General features: G+C 46.6%; 3 protein-coding genes across 9 annotated transcripts in view; 1 reads left to right on the top strand and 2 right to left on the bottom strand.

Annotated features, from left to right (window-relative positions):
- The window catches only part of UBR4 (ubiquitin protein ligase E3 component n-recognin 4), a 78,541-nt gene extending 75,544 nt beyond the window's left edge, over positions 1 to 2,997 (bottom strand). For all 5 annotated transcript variants that reach the window (XM_054222498.1, XM_054222499.1, XM_054222500.1 and 2 more), the window contains exon 1: positions 2,829 to 2,997. In XM_054222498.1, the coding sequence (XP_054078473.1) occupies positions 2,829 to 2,962 (134 nt within the window). In that variant the 5' untranslated portion in view covers positions 2,963 to 2,997. The remainder of the gene's footprint in view (positions 1 to 2,828) is intronic.
- A 296-nt stretch (positions 2,998 to 3,293) lies between these two features.
- EMC1 (ER membrane protein complex subunit 1) lies at positions 3,294 to 15,078 on the bottom strand. The gene is made up of 23 exons (XM_054222504.1): positions 14,880 to 15,078; positions 14,579 to 14,703; positions 14,233 to 14,298; positions 13,972 to 14,065; positions 13,379 to 13,507; positions 13,092 to 13,218; positions 12,576 to 12,725; positions 12,075 to 12,242; positions 11,411 to 11,482; positions 10,872 to 10,931; positions 10,504 to 10,626; positions 10,173 to 10,269; positions 9,333 to 9,449; positions 8,209 to 8,408; positions 7,814 to 7,963; positions 7,066 to 7,227; positions 6,701 to 6,820; positions 6,320 to 6,457; positions 5,774 to 5,947; positions 5,403 to 5,613; positions 5,093 to 5,177; positions 4,476 to 4,605; positions 3,294 to 4,288 (listed from the first exon to the last, which is right to left on the bottom strand). The coding sequence occupies exons 1-23, from the start codon at positions 14,957 to 14,959 to the stop codon at positions 4,109 to 4,111; spliced, it is 2,958 nt and encodes a 985-aa protein (XP_054078479.1). The 5' UTR covers positions 14,960 to 15,078; the 3' UTR covers positions 3,294 to 4,108.
- Positions 15,060 to 17,926, top strand: MRTO4 (MRT4 homolog, ribosome maturation factor). 3 transcript variants are annotated; one of them, XM_054222516.1, is made up of 8 exons: positions 15,061 to 15,162; positions 15,255 to 15,313; positions 15,379 to 15,482; positions 15,572 to 15,653; positions 15,837 to 15,904; positions 16,423 to 16,574; positions 16,878 to 17,080; positions 17,382 to 17,926. In XM_054222516.1, exons 1-8 carry the CDS (start codon positions 15,135 to 15,137, stop codon positions 17,529 to 17,531), a joined length of 846 nt encoding a protein of 281 aa, XP_054078491.1. In that variant the 5' UTR covers positions 15,061 to 15,134; the 3' UTR covers positions 17,532 to 17,926. The 3 variants fall into 3 exon arrangements, with proteins under 3 accessions (XP_054078493.1, XP_054078491.1, XP_054078492.1); XM_054222517.1 differs by having other exon boundaries at positions 15,063 to 15,162; positions 17,004 to 17,080; positions 17,382 to 17,827; XM_054222518.1 differs by lacking the exons at positions 16,878 to 17,080; positions 17,382 to 17,926 and having other exon boundaries at positions 15,060 to 15,162; positions 15,823 to 16,564.
- Positions 17,927 to 17,929: the final 3 nt, after the last annotated feature.

The raw sequence follows: 17,929 nt of genomic DNA, 5'->3' as shown, positions 1-17,929 counted from the left end.
GGCAAGGTGGGAGGAGGAAGAGGACACACCGTTCCCTGCTGACCTGAACAGCAACAAATTTATCCCCAGTCACCTTCCCTTTTTCTATCCTAAGTCATCGTTTCCAGTCATGGCAGGAGATGTGGCTGAAACAGAAGTAACTCCAGAATATATCAATTCTCCAGAAAAAATAACAGAGAAATATACTCATCAGCTTTGTAGCTTTGATTTCCTAGTTCTGAGAGGTTTTTTTTATTTAGTCTACCTGGAAAGCTGAAATAGAAAAGGAGCCATTATGAAGAGAGAGGCTTTACTTGAAGATATTGAGCAGCGTAAAACAACCGAGTTTCAGCGTCTCGCTCATCGGGCTTCACCTCGCCATCTCCTGCCAGAAGTGCACTGATGGGTAATGAGCCCAGAGACTGAATGTGCAAAAAAGTTTGTGCTCTCTTATATTCAGACACTAATTTTGCTCACCTATCTCTTTATACCTGACTGTAAATCAGCAGCAGTAGATGTATGTAACGTATTTTAAGAGAACAAATGAGAACAATTTGGGAATAACAGAGTACAGGAGAAATTGGCAGCTCCTCCCTCAATTACCCTTCTGCTGTATAGGGCAAGCTGTGCAAGACACAATACCCACCAGGTGTAAGAACACAAGGGATGCCAAAACCAGAACAAGATAGGGAATTTCATCTGGATTGGACAATAAGAGGCTTGAGTCTTATTAAAACAAATTGTGGACTTGTTATGGTGGTGAAAAGTAGAAGGCATCTGTCAATTAATCATCAAATCCTTGCAAATAAACATAAATAAAAGATAACAGTTTAATCTGTGTTGTGCTATTATGTTATTTCGCATGTACAGTGAGATTTAATAATAACTTTCAGCTAACATATTGTGATCTATTGCTTAAATAACTTTTGCTTCCCAGGGAAACTCATTACTCAGGCTAAGTGAGAAGCCTCTGTGTCAGTATCAAATATAACACGTCGGCAACAAATACCACCTCCTTTCTCTGCTTCCAAATCTCAAACAGGCCCGAAATAGACTCTTTATGTAAGGCAGCAGGCACAAAAGCAGCCTCTTCCTTGAAAAGGCACAGCAGCAGGTGCAGTTCTCCCTCTATTCCAAACACTTCCCTGAAAACCAGTCTCATTTGACTGCCACAGACTTTATATGTGTTCCCCTTCAGTTGCGCCTTTCCAAGTCAGCATTTCCATAATTTATGTCAAATAAGAGGCCAAAGCTTATCAATTCTTGAATATACATGCTAACAGGGGAATTCCAGTAACTTGACAATGCTTAAACCTAAAATATAAGAGTTGTCAGGAAAAGGACTTTATCGATTTACTTTGAAAAGAATAATGTTACTGATTTCACTGTCATTGCACCACGTTTATTTAAGGGGAAATGCAGATGCTTTGTGGATTGTGTCAACCAACAGTAACACTACAAGAGCTAACAATCATCATCTAAAAATAAGCTGAACAGATAAAATATTTTAGATTAGAAATCTAAAGATATGTTATTTGTTCAGAACAGAAGAGCATAGCTCCAAACATAAACAAGCTTTACTTTTTCCTCTCTGATTTGCCATGTTATACCAAGGCATGAAATAAAATTTACTGTCCTGCAAGACTCCACGGGCCTTGCGCTTGCATTAAACCCTGTCAGCATCAGGCACACAACTCAAACCTCAGGGCAGCGTGACTTGAAAGCAACAAACTGCTGCCTCAAGTGGAAACTAAAACCATCGTTCTCGCTTTTGACAGAAACAAACCTCTCCCAGAAGTGAAGAAACACTTAAGTGTTTCTGTGATGTTCTTCTGCTGAAAGACTCCAATAATGAACTTCAGGCGCACTGACAACAGAGCTCCACAAGGAAAAGTGAAGCTGAAATGGTCCCTAAAAGAACGATTAGCCTAAGAGCTGCCCAAATCACATAAATATTGAGTATGTGCAGGTTTCTAGGTGAACCACTACTATATATATAGAACCAGAACATGCATTTGAAGCGTCCATTGTTTGTAAGCTCAGCCATTCTATATTAAGCAAAATACCACACGGCTTTATTTTATTATCTTCCTTAACGCAGTGTTTATTTTTTGTTTCCTAACAACTTATTATGGTCAGGGTTATATCTTTGTAACTGAGCACAATATTGTGGCATTCATACCTAGTGTTTCAGATCACAAAATAAGCTATAAGTTAAATTATACAGCTCCAACAACTGCTGTCATGCTCTGGGTCTAACTTCTCTGGTTAAAAAAAGGCAGACTTGATTTGCTTCAGCTTAATTTCTCCTCAAAACGTGAGCAGTATTTCACCGGTAGAAACCAAACTAAAAGGAGGTTAATGCCACCCAATGGCCCCCCACAGGAGTCTGTCACCGGAGGAGATAACCCAGATGAGAGAACAGTTTTCACGGCACAGCCTGTGAAAGCGTAAAGCGCTTCAACAAAAGCGAAAACGCAACAACACTCCCGAAGCCTCTCCGCGGGGGAACTGTCAAAGGTGCTTTTGCTGTGGCCGAACAGGAGGCAAAGCCAACAGCCGGGCGTGCATCCTCAGCCCCGCTTATTAGGTCCCAAGGGCACCACCCCGAGAGCCTCCCAGTCCCCAGGAAAGCGGGAGGAGGCTGGGCGTAACTCCCTGGACGCTGCTCGGGGCTCCCTTTTTCCCCGGCAGCCCCAGCAGGCGCCGGCCACCGCCGCTGTCCCCTGCCCAGCACCCAGTAGGGCCGCTCCCCACAGCCCCCCGCCGGCTTCCCTCCCCGCCGCTGGGCACCCGCCCTGAGGGAGGGACGCTGAGGGGAGGCAGGGCCCGGGCCGGTGAGCCCTCACCTCTCGATAACCGAGGCGAGCAGCTGCGGGAGCTCCTTCATCTCGAAGGCCGAGTAGGAGGCGGAGAGCAGCGGCCGCACTGCCACCTCCCAGCCCGGCTCCGCCGCGGCCCCCGCGCCGCCGCCCGCCGCCATCTTGCCGCTCCGCTGAGGCGAGGGGGGGGGGGGGCCGGCGGCGGCGGGGGATTGCGAGCCGGAAGCGCCTCCCCCCCGCGGCACACGCGCCGCGAGACAGGAAGTGACACACTGCCCACGCGCGCGGCGCACCTCCCCATTGGAGAAGGAGGGCCCGGCTCAGGCGCCTGCGCAGTACATGAGTCAGCAACTTTCCGCGCGGCGCATGCGCAGTCCGCGTGGCTGGGCCGGGAGGGTGGCGCATGCGCAATGGCGCCGCCCGGGAGCAACCCGAGACTCGAGGTTTAAAAGGGCCAAAAAAAAAAAAAAAAAAAGAACCCAAACCACTTACTGCTCCTCAGAACCGGGCTTTTATTGAGACGGCCTCTCCCGGGGGCACAGCGCGCTGTGAAACTCGGCTATGAGAGTGTAAATCCAGGTACAGAGGGATAACGGCCATTATCCTGAGGGGGAGCGGGCGAGGGTCTGCACGCCTGAACCCCCGTGTTGTACACCAACGGTGGGAAAATTTAAAAAAAAAAAAAATAGGAAGGAGACAATGCTGTCATCATAATAAATAAAGATCATGGAGAGGGTTTACATTCAAATTCTGCCCAGAGCCCTGCAGCGTAACGAGGTGACCCGATGAGGCCAGTTCCCCCTGACGTCCACCCAGTTTCTAAGGGAATGACCCAATATCGTCTCCTCTTCTCCAGCCTCGCACGCTACCCTGGCTCGTGTTCCCTGCGGCCGACAGCCCCTCCGTCCTCCTCTCACCAAGGCTTTAGTCACGGCTGGAGCTGAGGAAGAGGCACGGATCAAGAGGACACACGTCCTTAGTATTATCTTCACTAACATTGGGGAGATAACATGATTGCAGATTTTAGGGCTTTAACGGAGGTTTAGGAGAGTTCTTTTTTAGTCATAACAGACTGATGTCTCTTTTTCTGTCTCTCTTCCATTTCTTCATTTCTTCTCACTGGGAGACATGTAGGCAGCGTATCATTTCGTTGAGCTAGCAGCTTTTCCTCCCAAATCTTCCAGCAAAAATACAATATAGATGTTCGCATCCATCAGCCACGCAAGCTGGAATTTCTAACGGAACCCAGCAGCAATGCAGGGTGGCAGGTACCTTCTCCAGCCTCGGCCTTCCCCGCGCCCGCAGCCTTACCGCCAGGCACGGTTCAGCAGCTTCACCTGGGCCAGTCTCTTTGTGATCATAGTGGCAAAAACTAGCCCAAAGAGGACGCTGCTTATCAGCACGTAGTCATAGTCATCTTTCAGGACATCAAACTGCTTCGACGGGTACACTCGGGTCTGGTAGATGTCCAGGCCATACGCGACAACCTAAAGAAACAAGATCATGAGCTAGTAACTCAGCTTCCAGCAGAAAAACAGATACATCAAAAATGGGTCTATAATTCTGATTAAAAGAAGAAGTTTTGGAAGTTCCTCCCTGCCACAGGCTATGGTATCGCACTGCTCTGCCCACAAAATGCACAGCCCCACGTTGAATCCTCAGCCCTGTACTCACCAAACAAGTAGACTCCAGGCCGGAAGGGGCTGTATAAATCCCTCTCATCCGGGATATGGTTTGATTGTAGTTGATAAACCTCTCGGCATGGATCTGCACATCAGGGGAGTACGGGATCAGGTTCTCTTCTCTGAAAGGCATTTAAAGAGAAATCAAAACCCAGTCAAACAGCACATCATCTGTGTTTCCTAGCTTTATCATCACAAGCTGACCTCAATCAGCAAATTTAGCAGCTTTTCCCAGTGCAGATTCATTTTTGCTGCAGGATGAAAATCGAACACGCCAGCTGGGTCAGACTACACTGCAGCAGCCTGCTTTTCAGCTTCTGAAGTTTGAAAAATAGGTGTAATTCTAAAAACTTCAGAGAGTTACTCAGACTGCTGCTTCTTAGAGCGCAGACACAACAGGCTGGTTTTGCTAACTCTAAGACCTGCTTCATTACAGACAAATGTATTCCATCATCACAGACTGGAACAAAGCAACTTTGCTGAATTTCATGCAAGAATTGTCCTCAGTCTGTCCAGAACAAGTTGCTCTACTTCACACTACCATATTATACACAAGATCCATCCCTCTTACAAGCTGCCCAGGAACAGCAGTTTTCGTGCTTTCCTTACCTGCTTTGTTCCGTAGGGATCTCTGGGCGGCGAGGATCCAGCAGAGCCTTTGGAAGGGAGAGGATAGCCCCAGAGGGAAGCCCAACTGTGCATTAATAAAAAATACATCTTAAAATGGCCATTTCTGACAGCATTTTTTAACACTTAACATAAATATTCTCTTCGTGCTCAGCTCTGAACTTCCTGGGAGTCCAGGGCAGTCCCCAGGCAGGACTTTTGTCAGCAAACTGCATTTTGCTCGGTTTTCAGCGTGAAACCTGGCTCGTGCCGGTAGCAAAATCACATTCAGAACAGAGCGGCATATACTTACTGAGCAAGTGACGGCTGGTGATGCCACGCTCGGTGATGGTGGCCTCCATGGCACTGATAGCAGATGGGAAGATGTAAGATTGCTGGAGGACCTGAGGCAAAATCGGGCGGTCAAGGGAGCTGAAGGCTGTGGCATTGTATTGCTCCGTCCCCTCATACAGCTCCAGCACAGTGAACTCGTTCCGACGTGCCTTCGTGTTCCAGTATTGGTACTGGAATGAGAAAAGAATTTTAGGAATATGAGGCAAGCAGAGTCAGTAACACAGAGGTAGCAGGAAATCACAGACAATGGCCAAAAAGTCTTCTCCACACAGGTTCAGCAACTGCCCCTACCTCCCAAACGTAAAGAACAAGACAAGAATAACTTCTTACCACCACCCAGTTCTCTGAATGGACAATGTGGACAGGTCCCTTCGCTTTCTTCTGTACCGAGGAGTGGATGATCCTGCCCGTGACTCCATCAATCAGATATATTCCAATGAAAGTGCGCTCATGATGCGTATCTGTGCTCTCTGTCACCACAGCAAGCAGGTTTGGATTCAAGGACTGAAGAAAAAGACAAAACCACTGAGAATCCCAACTTTAGTGCCACAGGCACCTTGTTTATCTGCATTTCATCTGGGACTAGGCATATAATAAACGAAGTATCTTATTAGCACAAATCACCTGAAGAAATCAAGCAGCTTTTCCCCTCATCATCAGATGTTTAACTGATTTAATTGCTGCATGAAAATATTTTATACAAGATATCTCCACCAAAATTAGCATCTTCTGCAGGGGGGTTACGGACACCAATGCATATATAGAAAAAATGGCACCACAGGGCAGTTAATCTCAACATAGTGCCTAGAAACAGTGCTGAGATCTTCCCATGAGATAAAGCATCAACAAAAAGTCAACAAAAAGTTCCGACGGCACCTTATAGAGGACACTGCGGTCTCCCATCACACGGCCCTGGGAGTGCACGTGCTCATTGGACCTCTTCCCTTTCACAGTCACTATCCTCTGGACCTCGGTGGGAATGATCACCTCCCAGCTCTCCTCTGTGGTCAGGTCCTGCCAGAAAAAAACATGACGTAGGAGGTTTATCTTGCCCTCAAAAGACACCATCTCCACCAGTAAGACACAGGGAGCTTTCTCTGCTTTTAATTTTTAACTTTCTTGGGCACATTTTGAGGCCTAGTAGAAGTTGTCAGCTGAACTGTTTCTACCTCAAGCAAAACTCCATAAACCAAATTAAAAGATCTACCATTATTTAGGAAACTGACATCACTGAAGATGGTAATGCATCTTCCATACCCTTTTCAGCCTGAATCCAGAGAGTTTTCCCTGCTCAGCATCAACAAGATAAAAAAAGATAGAATGGGCTATTTCTTCTAACTGACGAAGGACATTTTTAGTTGCTGGGAAAGCTGTAACCTGGGAAAGAAAAATTGAAACACACATTAAAAACCAACTGACACACATAAAAAAAACCCCAAAACAACACAGAAAAAATTATTTCAAACATGTTTATTAGGTTTATAATGTCTGTCTTACCAGAATAACCTCATAGTTTTCTGTGAAATATTACTCAACGGCATTTTTTTTTTATCTTGCTTCAAAAGGGAGGGGAATAATTAACCAGAACATGAGGAAAACTGCCTCCAGGCAAAGCAATTTACCTTGTACTCGTCATCGATCAAGAGTAGTACTTTGGCGTAGTCTTGATCCATAATAGGCAGAAGCAAAGTCTGAAGAATTGGACGCTTCAAAACAGGGGGAGCTACTTGACTTCTTTTCCCAAAGATGGGGTTAAAGACATACAGAAAGCTCATTTTGGTTTCCTAAAAAACAAACAAGATGCAAACCTTATTTCTAAGGCAGACAAAAGAGCTGGTTTTCTACCTGTTACCTGCTGGTGTTGACTATTCATACCCTGGATTCAGCTATTCCATCCTCAAAATATTCCGGTTGGATACACATATACTCTATCCCACATTTCTTTATAAAAAACGTACCATGGCATAACACGGTGTTCATGGCTTTAACTAAATCCTATCTGCCACCTGCTGAAGCAGTCTCAGCATGTGATAGTGTCTCCTCCTCCCTCACATATGGAGTACAAAACATCCTGCAGCCAGCTAAGGGACAGCCATCATCCCCTCGCTAATGGAGACCACGCACAACCTATATCACATGACCAAAGAAACTGGATGAAATTATTTCTTTTGTTTCAATAAAAGACTTCAAAATGAGCATCCTTACATTTTTTAGGATTGCGTGTCTGCTTCCCTTCAGCTCTCGCTCTCCTCCTGCCCCCACATCAGTGATAACCAGACGATACCCAAAAAGATATTCTCTTCTGCCCTTCCAAACGGCAAATTTCCATGCTAAGCACGTTCAACAGAGGCATACGGGAAAGGGACTCACCTTGTCCTTAACAAGCAAGGTACATTGCGGAGGGTGTGGGAAATGGGCTGTCGTTCTTTGCACCATCAGCTTAAAGGAGGAGCCTGGTCTCACATTCCTGAGATACTGCTTCCACAGGATGGTGCCAGAACTGCTTTCAATACCAAAAAGCTGAGCAGAGACACAGTAAAGCCGAAGTTTAGAACAACACATCCCTCGCATTCAAGCACTGCATCTTTCTTTGGGATATAACAAAGACAGAAGAGTCTTACTCCCTTCTCCAAAGCTACCACAAAACATTCTGCACATCTTCTCACAACATTCTGCACAAAGCCCGGCTAAAAACAGGGGCAGGAATTCAGAGCTGAGACTCTTTGCTGCAGTCTAGAAACAGACTTCTACCCTGGCTTCCTCACCTTTCCCGAAGCGGTGACCATCACCATCATTTTTTGGAGGTTGAATTCATCTCTGGCCAAATTGTCAATGTTAATCTCATTTTTAATCTGGCTCCGGGGTTTCCTGGCATCATAGAACATCTTCCAAAGATGGGCGGTCCAGGCTTGCAGCAGGATAAGCTGGGAGGACAGCCGCTTCAGAAACATCCCCAGCAAACCATCTGCAAATAGACCAACAGTGACAACAAGAGGGAAAAAATGTTGTGTCCCACTCTGTGAGTGAAATGATGGCCTCAGCAAGCAGAATAAATGTTGCCATGCACAAACCTGTGATAATTCTTTGCCTCTGCCTCCCACTCCAGAACAGCAGAGTTCTAGTTATCGCTTCTACGATAGACTCCGACATTTACCAACCTTTTCCCACTTCACACTGGTACAGCTCATTCCAAAATTTGCCCTCATCAACTGAAAGCAAACCTTCTTGCAGAACACATAATCTCTTCCTTTGTATTCCTTTTTTCTGACTGGTACTCACAGCAAGTGCCCACCTAAAGCTTACCCACCTATAAAGTCTACATCTCCCTCTGCATTCATTACTCAGAGCAACAAAAGACCTTGCAGTAAAAAAAATACTTAATTCTGCCCAATGAGGGTTTATATTTAGCTTGTCAAAATAAGCGAAACACCAGACTTCAACTATATTTCACCACTGAGGAAAGCAAGCAGACAGATCAAGTTCCACTAGGAAGCATTAGTCAGTATTAGAAAACACTGCATGCAGTCGGAGGTTACCTTGAATGGCTGCGTCCAGGACAGCGAGAAAAAACAAAACAAAGCAAAAACAAAAGCTATTGCAAACAAGTCTTCCAGAAAGAGTCAAAGGGAAATGTTTAGCAGAGATGGCCAAAATCCCTCCTGCTGCTGCTGGCTTTTAATATAACAATGTAATACGCTCATGGCGTCTGCATTTGGCATTGGACTTCAAAAGTTTAGACAGAAGTGGGTTTATTTTTGCTCACTTTAATTGCCACCAATAGAAATTTGAATCCTAACTCTCTGCTCAGAGGACAAAGAAAACAATAAATACATTTATTCAGGAAGAAAAACAAACTCACAAAGGTAATTCTGTTACATGTATGGTTTACCTGCTTTCTTTCCAAATTCTCCCTCCAACTCAGCCTGTGCACCTGTCAGAGGCAGATCCACCATCTCCAAGCTTACCACTTCTGCTAGTGACTCCTCTCTACTCCATACAACTTTTCCTGGAAAGAAAACGGAGTAGAATATGGAAAAAACAATTTAATATCTGGGAATAGATTTTTAGAGGAAAAATCATCACTCAGTATAAAAGCATCTTCCAGTGGACCCTTCAAATTCAAATCACTGCTCTTAATGAAATCCAAAATAGCGTATATCTATCTAATATCACATGATTAGCTATTTCACAAAAGACAAATACTTTGTGCAACTGGAGCCACGCAGTTGAAAAAAACCCCACAGGAACAGTAAAAGCAATCTGATGTTTTAAAAGGGTTACGGTCACTAAGTCTGTTTAAAATAAGAGATACACAGTGTAAACACCTGGATGCCTTTTAAACCCTAGAAAATTCATGTCATCCAGATGGACTTTCAACCCTTTCTGCAAATTAGAGGGTTTTGCCATGAGGATCTTTTCTGAAGAAATTTTGAGGAAGATCTACAACTTAGATTCTCATCCTACAGAGTTCTGAAATCAGCAGAGACCCCATGGAATTTGAAGGCTCTGTCTGCACAAAGAACTGCAGAACTGTTTTCTCAGATAAGATGTCTTGTGAGGATGAATATTTCATGGGATTTAGCGCAGGACAGTTGAATTCCTTTTACTAGTTTCCAAAGAAAGCAATGATAAAACATAATCATTTGGGAGCTGGGGTTTTCTTCTTGTCCTACAGTGACAAGGTGCACACTGTTAAAAATGGAGTAGGTTAGCTGTTTGCGCCAGTTACCTGGCTGCTGGAGGAACATTAGCATGTGGTCTTCTGTTTGAACCAAGGCTCGATAGCCCACAGAGTCATCCTTCTTCAGGAAAACTTGGATGTATAGCTAGGAAAAAGAGCAAGCAGAACAGTGAGGTTAATGATCACGTGATCTCCTTGGAGAAAAAAGAACTCTTGGGTGAAACAAGAGCAAAGAGTCTGATTGTATGCAGTGATCTGGTGTGTCCACAGAATGCTTTTCACCTTGGCTGAAGGGCTCCACCAATCCTGCCAAACCAGGGTAGGGAGAACACTGCAAGTCTGATAAACCACAGGACTGAAAGAATCTCTCCCTGCTCACCTGCTGTGGCTTGGCACCGCTCTGCTCCAGGTTAAAGGTAATTGTGGTATCCAACAATCTTTGTCCAGTTTCAACCAGGTACAGATTAATATTGTAGGTTTGATTGGAGCAGGTTAAGGATTCCTATAACAAGAGGTGGGAAACAGCTGAGTTAAACGTACGTGCCCCACCTAATTCTGCAGAAGGATTTCATATTCAGCAAGAACTGCAGCTTCAAGATGCTTTTAGATCATATACATGGAGCTGCTACAAAACATCAGTCTCCAAAGAGAAGCTGTAACAGCTTTTTCATTCTGTCCCTGCACGCAAAGGAATGAAATGGACTGTCAAGAACTTCTACTGTTCTTGAGAACAAGCGCGCTTTATACCTGCTTCCGGGAATCCTCCAGAGTATTTCCAGCATGAAGGCCATCAGAACTTCCAGGTTTCTGAAACAAGGATGAGAAGAGATAACATGGCTTCAGACCCCAGTAAAGAGTATTAAAAAAAAAAAAAAAAAAAAAAGTTTTTGAGTGCCTGACATGCCTCAGCTTGACTCTAAAAACAGGCAGGAAAGAGTTACATTCTGTTCTATTCCTGATGAAAATTAAACCATGCTAAGTCTGGTATCCCCAAGAACCGCTCAGTAGAGATGATTCCTAGGTTACATGCCCACATACACAAGCTGAAAGAGGCTGCACACAGGACAGCATGCTTCACCAAGCCAGAGGTAGCCTTAGCTGGATACGATCAAGACCTGCTTGCATTACCATTGTCTTCATATATCTAAGAAGCTAATTAATCTTCCTCTTCCCGAAGTTACTACCCATCCCCGGGTCTGTGAAGGAAAACACTTGTGGAACCCATCCCCAGTGCATATCTACACTAGAGCCGTGGTGGTCACATAGTACAGGGAAATTGCACTCACTAGTTCACTCCTGCAGGTCAGGACAGCAGCCACAGTTTTCTCCCCAGTTGTTGCAAAACTCACCAGAGCTGCCTGAAAAGAAAAAAAACAGCAGGAAATCATAAAACAAACAAGAAAAATCTCAAAACCTACCTGTGCAGCAAATTAAGCCACTACTAGAATTAAAAACACATGATCTTTCACAGCCAAACTTCCAATTTCATTGCTTCACCAAACAAAAAGAATAAATATCTCTTATAATACTGAACATACTTCTCTTAAAGATGGAAACAGTTGACCTGCCACAGGCTTTTGAACCGTCACGTTGAGTGTTACTGAGCTTTTTAAAGCTTGTTTGCTTTTCAAAACCTCTCAGCTGGTCTAACAAAAATACTGCTGCACCACCGGCCACTCAGACATGCCTGTCTCTCTGCCCACCTCAAAACCAGGAAACTGTCTCAATGCTGACAGTTCTTGGAAACAAAGCGTACCTACACTGACCGCTGGAAATATTTCAGCGGCTAGTATAAGTGAAATGAAATGGTTTTGAAGCATTGCAGCCAAGAGCACAATCAAAATGAGAAGCTCAGCAGCTTGTTCAGAACACTTAATTACAGAGGCGTTTGTTTTAAAGAATTTTAAGCTGTAGTTGGCCCTTTCGCTTAAGCGCATTTATCTTGGTTACCTGCTGGAAGTCCCGAAGGTGGCTGAGCAGCCCGTGTTTGTACTGCAGCAGAGAGAAGTGGCTCGGAGACAGCTGCAAGAAGAACTGAGTCCGCGAAGCACCAATTACGCTGGGTTGAGTGGCCAATATCCTGGGCTGGAAGCCATCAGCAAACTCCAGGTCAAGTGACTGTGACAAGACATAAGCGTATGTGTTCGTAAGAACCTTTTCTTCACTGAAACTAATATCTTCCTTTTATCAGCAGCAATATAAGCTTTATGAACAGTTTCCCCATAAGGCCTAGTCCATTGGAGCAAAGCTCTGAAGACATCAATCCAGGAGGAAGGATTAGATAAACAAAGTTTTCTCTCCCTTCCCTCAAGTTATGGATCATGCTCCGCCTGACACCACTCAATCATTCTGTAATTCACTGATAGGAGAGCCCCTGTGCTGCCGCGCTCAGTCAGGCACCAAATCTGCTGGACAATGAATTACATACAATGCCTTTTCAACACTTCTCACCTGCAGCGGGATCTGTTTCATCTCCTGCTCTGTCTCCAAAGAGCAAACATAGAGTGAATGCGTGTCTGTGTCCATGCACACCAGCACTGCCTCCCCCACCACGCCGCACACACCATTTAAGCTCTTCAGCCACGGGGCTGCTACTCTGGTCTGCCAAACGAGACGTAGGCAAAAAGATGGAGTTGTCAACAGAACAAAACCTTCAAAGAACCAACTTGAACACAACCAAGAATTTAAGTCAGAATTATTTCCCCCAATGACCCTGGGAGAAACTATCAGCCTGAGATCTCCAGGATGGTCCTGACTAACATCTGCAAGTCTAATTCAGTTTTGCTTTCAGGGTAATCAGCAGCAATATCAATTTATTGGCCTGTAGGCAATGCCACAGTGAAAGGGAAGTTTATCTTTCCTTTCCCTACAACAACAATTAATTACTCTGCACACCACACCCCATCTAGTTGGAAGTACATTTGTTAACATCAAATTCAATATTTTGGATCTGTAGTCAAGCACTACCTGTTTTGTAATTTCTCCATCTTCTACACTGAAAGTTAAAATATTCAAGTGGCTCTGGGGAACGATTCCAAGCACGTAGATCACTCCAGTCCCATGGGAATACAATAACTGATACTGAGTGCTCTCACTGCAAGAGAAGAAGCAGCAGCAACCATGAAGCATTGTCTCCTTACGTTACTCTTTTCAGATGTTTTCAAAAGTGTAAGGCAAGGACGACATCCTTTCCTCTCCAAGGCAACAGGCTGCATAGCCGAAGTCTGCACTTCTACTTAAAAATAATTTCTTGCCTTTCTGGTAAGTGTTCCACCCATTTCTGGTGCCCGTTGGAAAGGTAGTGAAGAGAGATGGCTGCCTTCTTCAGGACTGCCACGTATTTTACCGCATCCTGTAGTCCCACCAAACTAGCCACCTGGAAACTAAGCACAGGACAGAGACAATAAGTTAGAAAATTACTTTATTCTATGAAAAAAACCCACACTCTGTTTGAAGACCTTCTTCAAACACTTAACATCAGTCTTGAAATATGATTTATAGCCCAGGTAATCCATCCTTGCTGATCTCAACACAGAGCACAAGACTGGAATCCAAACACCCCAAACCAGATGCAGGTTGAACGTGTTGTATATTTAAAGACAAAATCCACCTATGAAAAATACTTGTATCTCTTCCTCTTACTGGTTTGCTAAGAAATAGAAACAGCATTAGATTTAACTGCAAGGTTCAGGCATTCCTAAGGAATTCAGCCAAATGTTACTTCAGAAACCTTACATCCAACTAATTTTTCCCCATTATACAAGGGCAAACAAGGTCAACAACCCCTTTTTTCCTTCCTGGTCCAGGATTACAAAGGGAAAAAGACAGTGCAAACACAAAAGCCCACCTGCCAGTGTCCAGTGACATCTCCCAGTTCAACCCCCCGATGTTGGTCTCCCAGGAACGCAGAATACGTCCAGCATTGGACACAGTGATGGCATCTGCCCAGGAAATGAAGAAAAGGAGATGAACATAGAACTTGCAGCCCACCACAGATCAACAAGGCAATGAATTCTGGCACGTTCAACTTGTGTTCTAAGACATGGTTGAGATGCCAAGTACAAGGACAACTGCTGGCCCCAGCACACCATCTGCATGTTCTCCTTACCCTGCCCATGGATCAGCATTGCATCTATTGCTCCTTCGGGGGTTCCCTTGTCTACATGGCGCCACACTGAAAGAAAGAGAGTTAAATCAGAACAAGATTTTCTCCCCCAAAGGCAGTTGTTTGTTATTATTTTTAAACCTAGACTCTTCATGGCAATAAGTTTATGCAGAGAACAGTCTGCCTGCCTTAAGCAACAGCTTTTGAACTGATGGCTAAATCCTCTCATTCTGACAAAGCAGTTTTGCCTACATTAGTTTATCAGCGTGAAAGCATAGCTCACTTTAATTGACACGTCAGCCCCAGGGCAACAGGCATATTCCCCACAACCAAACCCCACTTCACTCACGGATTTCACCACTCCTGGAGTTCAGGGCGGCCACCACATTTTTCTCGGTGGCCACGATGAGCTTCTTGGAACCCTGCGAAGCCTCCAAGGAAGCGAACTTGAGCTTCCCCACGTACTGCTGCCTCCTGGGAGAGGAAACGCGGGCTGGGGTTAAACGGGACAACGGGGCGCCTCGCTGAGGGGGCAATAGGGGGAAGGCCCAACGGGCGGCTGCCGGAGGAGGCAGCACAGCGGGCCCAGGGCTTGTTGCAGGAGGATCCCGGCGCCGTGGGGACCCCCCCAGCTTTCCCCCAGCGCTCACCAGTCGAACTTGCCCACTTGGTCCTCATAGACGGCGACCGTCACGGGCAGCAGCAACAGCGTCCAAAGCCCTGCCGCCATAGTAGGCCGGCCACCGAGGGGGCCTTAACGCCGCGGGGCCGCCCGCGCCGCCGCCTGCGCGGAAAACCCGCCTGAGCGGCGTCGGCTGAAGACAGGCACCGCTTGGGGCAGCCCGCCGGTGATCCCAGCAGCCCGCGCGGCGCCGAGGGAGGGGGCCTCGAAGCACGGCGGCACCATGCCGAAGTCCAAGCGGGACCGCAAGGGTGAGCCGAGCGCCGCGCCCCCCGTCCCCCTCCACTCCCCGGGCCCGGCTTCAGCCTGCCCTAACGCCGCCTCTCTCCTCCGCTCCCCGCAGTCTCCCTGACGCGGACGCCCAGGAAGGGGTTGGAGGCCAAGCAGGCGCTGATCGCTGAGGTAAGTGCGGCCCGGCCCCGCGCGGTGCCCCGCTCCCCGGTCCCCGCTAACCGCTGCCCTTCCAGCTGCGGCGATGCGTGGACACCTACAAGTACATCTTCGTCTTCTCCGTCGCCAACATGAGGAACAACAAGCTGAAAGACGTCAGGAACGCATGGAAGCACAGCAGGTGAGGCAGGGAGGTGGAGGGGGGGGCCGGCGTGGCAGAGGGGTGAGTGCCTCAGGAGCTGACAGCCGCCATCTCTTCTTCCTCCTCAGGATCTTCTTCGGGAAGAACAAAGTCATGATGGTGGCGCTGGGACGGGAGCCAAGCAGCGAGTACAAGGAGAATCTGCACAAGGTAGGGGCTGCGTGTCCCAAAGCTTCATGGAATAAAACCTCAAGGGATGACAGAGCTTCCTTGAGTCGCAGTTCCACTGGTGTTTTAACCGAATCCATCCGTATTGTGATATGAGAGCTCTGGACCCCAGAAGGTGAGTCCCTGGGTGCCGCTCAAGTCCCACCAACAGCTTCTGTCTTTCAGGTCAGCAAACACCTCCGGGGTGAAGTTGGTCTCCTCTTCACCAACCGCACCAGAGAGGAGGTGGACGAGTAAGTACGTGTTTGTCACCACCGTGGTCAGTCTCTTCTCCCAAGGAACAGGCAATAGGACAAGAGGAAACGGCCTCAAGTTGCACCAGGGGAGGTTTAGACTGGATATTAGGAAAAATTTCTTCACCGAAAGGGTTATCAAACATTGGAACAGGCTGCCCGGGGAAATGGTGGAGTCACCATCCCTGGAGGTATTTAAAAGATGGGTGGACGTGGTGCTGAGGGACATGGTTTAGTGGTGGTTTGGGCAGTGCTGGGTTGGTGGTTGACTTGATGATATTAAAGGTCTCTTCCGACCCTAACGATTCTATGAAATGCTGAGCAGCCTTTTTTCCACTCTACTACTCCACTTGCCAACGTTTCTCTTCAAGCATTGATGATCTCATGAGGTTTTTCCTCTCATCTTTCTCTGCCATCCCTGCAACACTGGGGAAGAAGCTACAGCAGGCTGTGCCATAATTCCCGTCTCAGCCAAGGGATGTTCCCTCCGCAGCTAAAGCTCTCGTTCCCCATCTCAGGTGGTTCTCCAGATTCAAAGAGGTGGACTTTGCCCGCGCAGGGAACAAGGCGATGTACACGGTGAGCCTGGACACGGGGCCCTTGGAGCAGTTCCCCCACTCCATGGAGCCTCAATTACGGCAGCTGGGATTGCCAACAGCGTTAAAGAAAGGTACGTGAAGTGGCTGAGAAGGTAAGCTTCATGTTTTAGCCGCGCAGATAAGATCCTTTAAGGAGAATGTTAAATAATTGAGTAGAATTTGGTTTTGGAGAAAATCCAATGGACAACTTGTTCAGCTGGTCATAGAACTCATTATATTCTTCTTGCACCGTTCTTCCCAAATCATCCTTCCTCAAAGGACAACTGAAACAACCAGCCTTCTACAAGACACCTTCCTTTCTCAGTGGAAACACCTAGGCCTAGCCTAGCACGCTGCCATCCTGTTCAGAAGCCAGATGTGGGTTTTTTTTTTAGAGTTGATCTCACCCAGCTTCTTGGGGTGTACCGCTGTTTGCATGGAAAGGCATCAGCTGCCAAGGGCGGTGTTTGTGGGCTTATCCGGTATTGGTGAGCCTGTTCCAAGAGGTCTTGTTCCTGCAGGAGTGGTGACGCTACTTTCAGATTACGAAGTCTGCAAAGAAGGGGACGTTCTCACCCCCGAACAAGCCCGTGTTCTGGTGAGTAATGATGTAACGCACAAGCCCCTATTTCCCCCGATACAAAATAATTAACTGTTCAGGTTAATTCGGCTGGAGGGTGCGAGCTCTCGGATGAAGGCGAGCAGAACTTCTGGGTGTTGGTCAGTGGGGTGCGGCAAACATCCTTCCGAACTCCCAATGCGAGTGCTAAAACCCAGCAGCAATTACTTTTGCTCCTGCTTTGCTGCAGTTCCCACCTGGAAGCGATATTTAGTGTGTTTTTGCTACGCTGGTCACGGAGACAATAAAGCAGGAATGACAGACCTGTGTCCTTTCCTAGAAACTCTTTGGCTACGAGATGGCGGAGTTTAAAGTCACCATCAAATTTCTGTGGAATTCTGAGACGGGAGACTTCCAGAAGCTTGCGGGAGACACAGCAGAGGAGGAGGAAGAGGAGGATGACGATGATGATGACAGCAGTGAGGACTAGCAGCAGTCCTCGTGCTTGGACACTAGACAGTTCTACTCTATTTTAGAGACAAAAAAGAGGAGCATGTTTCCCTTTCATGTTCACACCCAGAGGACAAGGACGATCAGCTCAAACGTGCTCTTCATAAAAGATGACCTAATTATGCTTTTTTTTATATATATATAAATTTACATTTAAAACCTCAGATGGTTGTCGCTGCTGCCTGTTACTGTTTCTGGGATCTGAGGAAATGCCACCTCAAACGTGAAAGCTAGGCAGAGAGCCTGGAAGTGTAATGCAGCTTAGACATGGCACGCCTATCACTGGGGAAGATGCTGAGGGTTTGTTCTTATTTCTGATAAAAGCTTCAGAAGAAGCTATTGCGCTCAAAGTCACGGAGCGCTGATAAGGAGGTGCCA

Source organism: Rissa tridactyla, chromosome 16 (genome assembly GCF_028500815.1).
Source record: "Rissa tridactyla isolate bRisTri1 chromosome 16, bRisTri1.patW.cur.20221130, whole genome shotgun sequence".
NCBI lineage: Eukaryota > Metazoa > Chordata > Aves > Charadriiformes > Laridae > Rissa > Rissa tridactyla.
The sequence above is the reverse complement of the archived record's forward strand: the minus strand, read 5'-3'. Positions and strand labels throughout refer to the sequence as shown.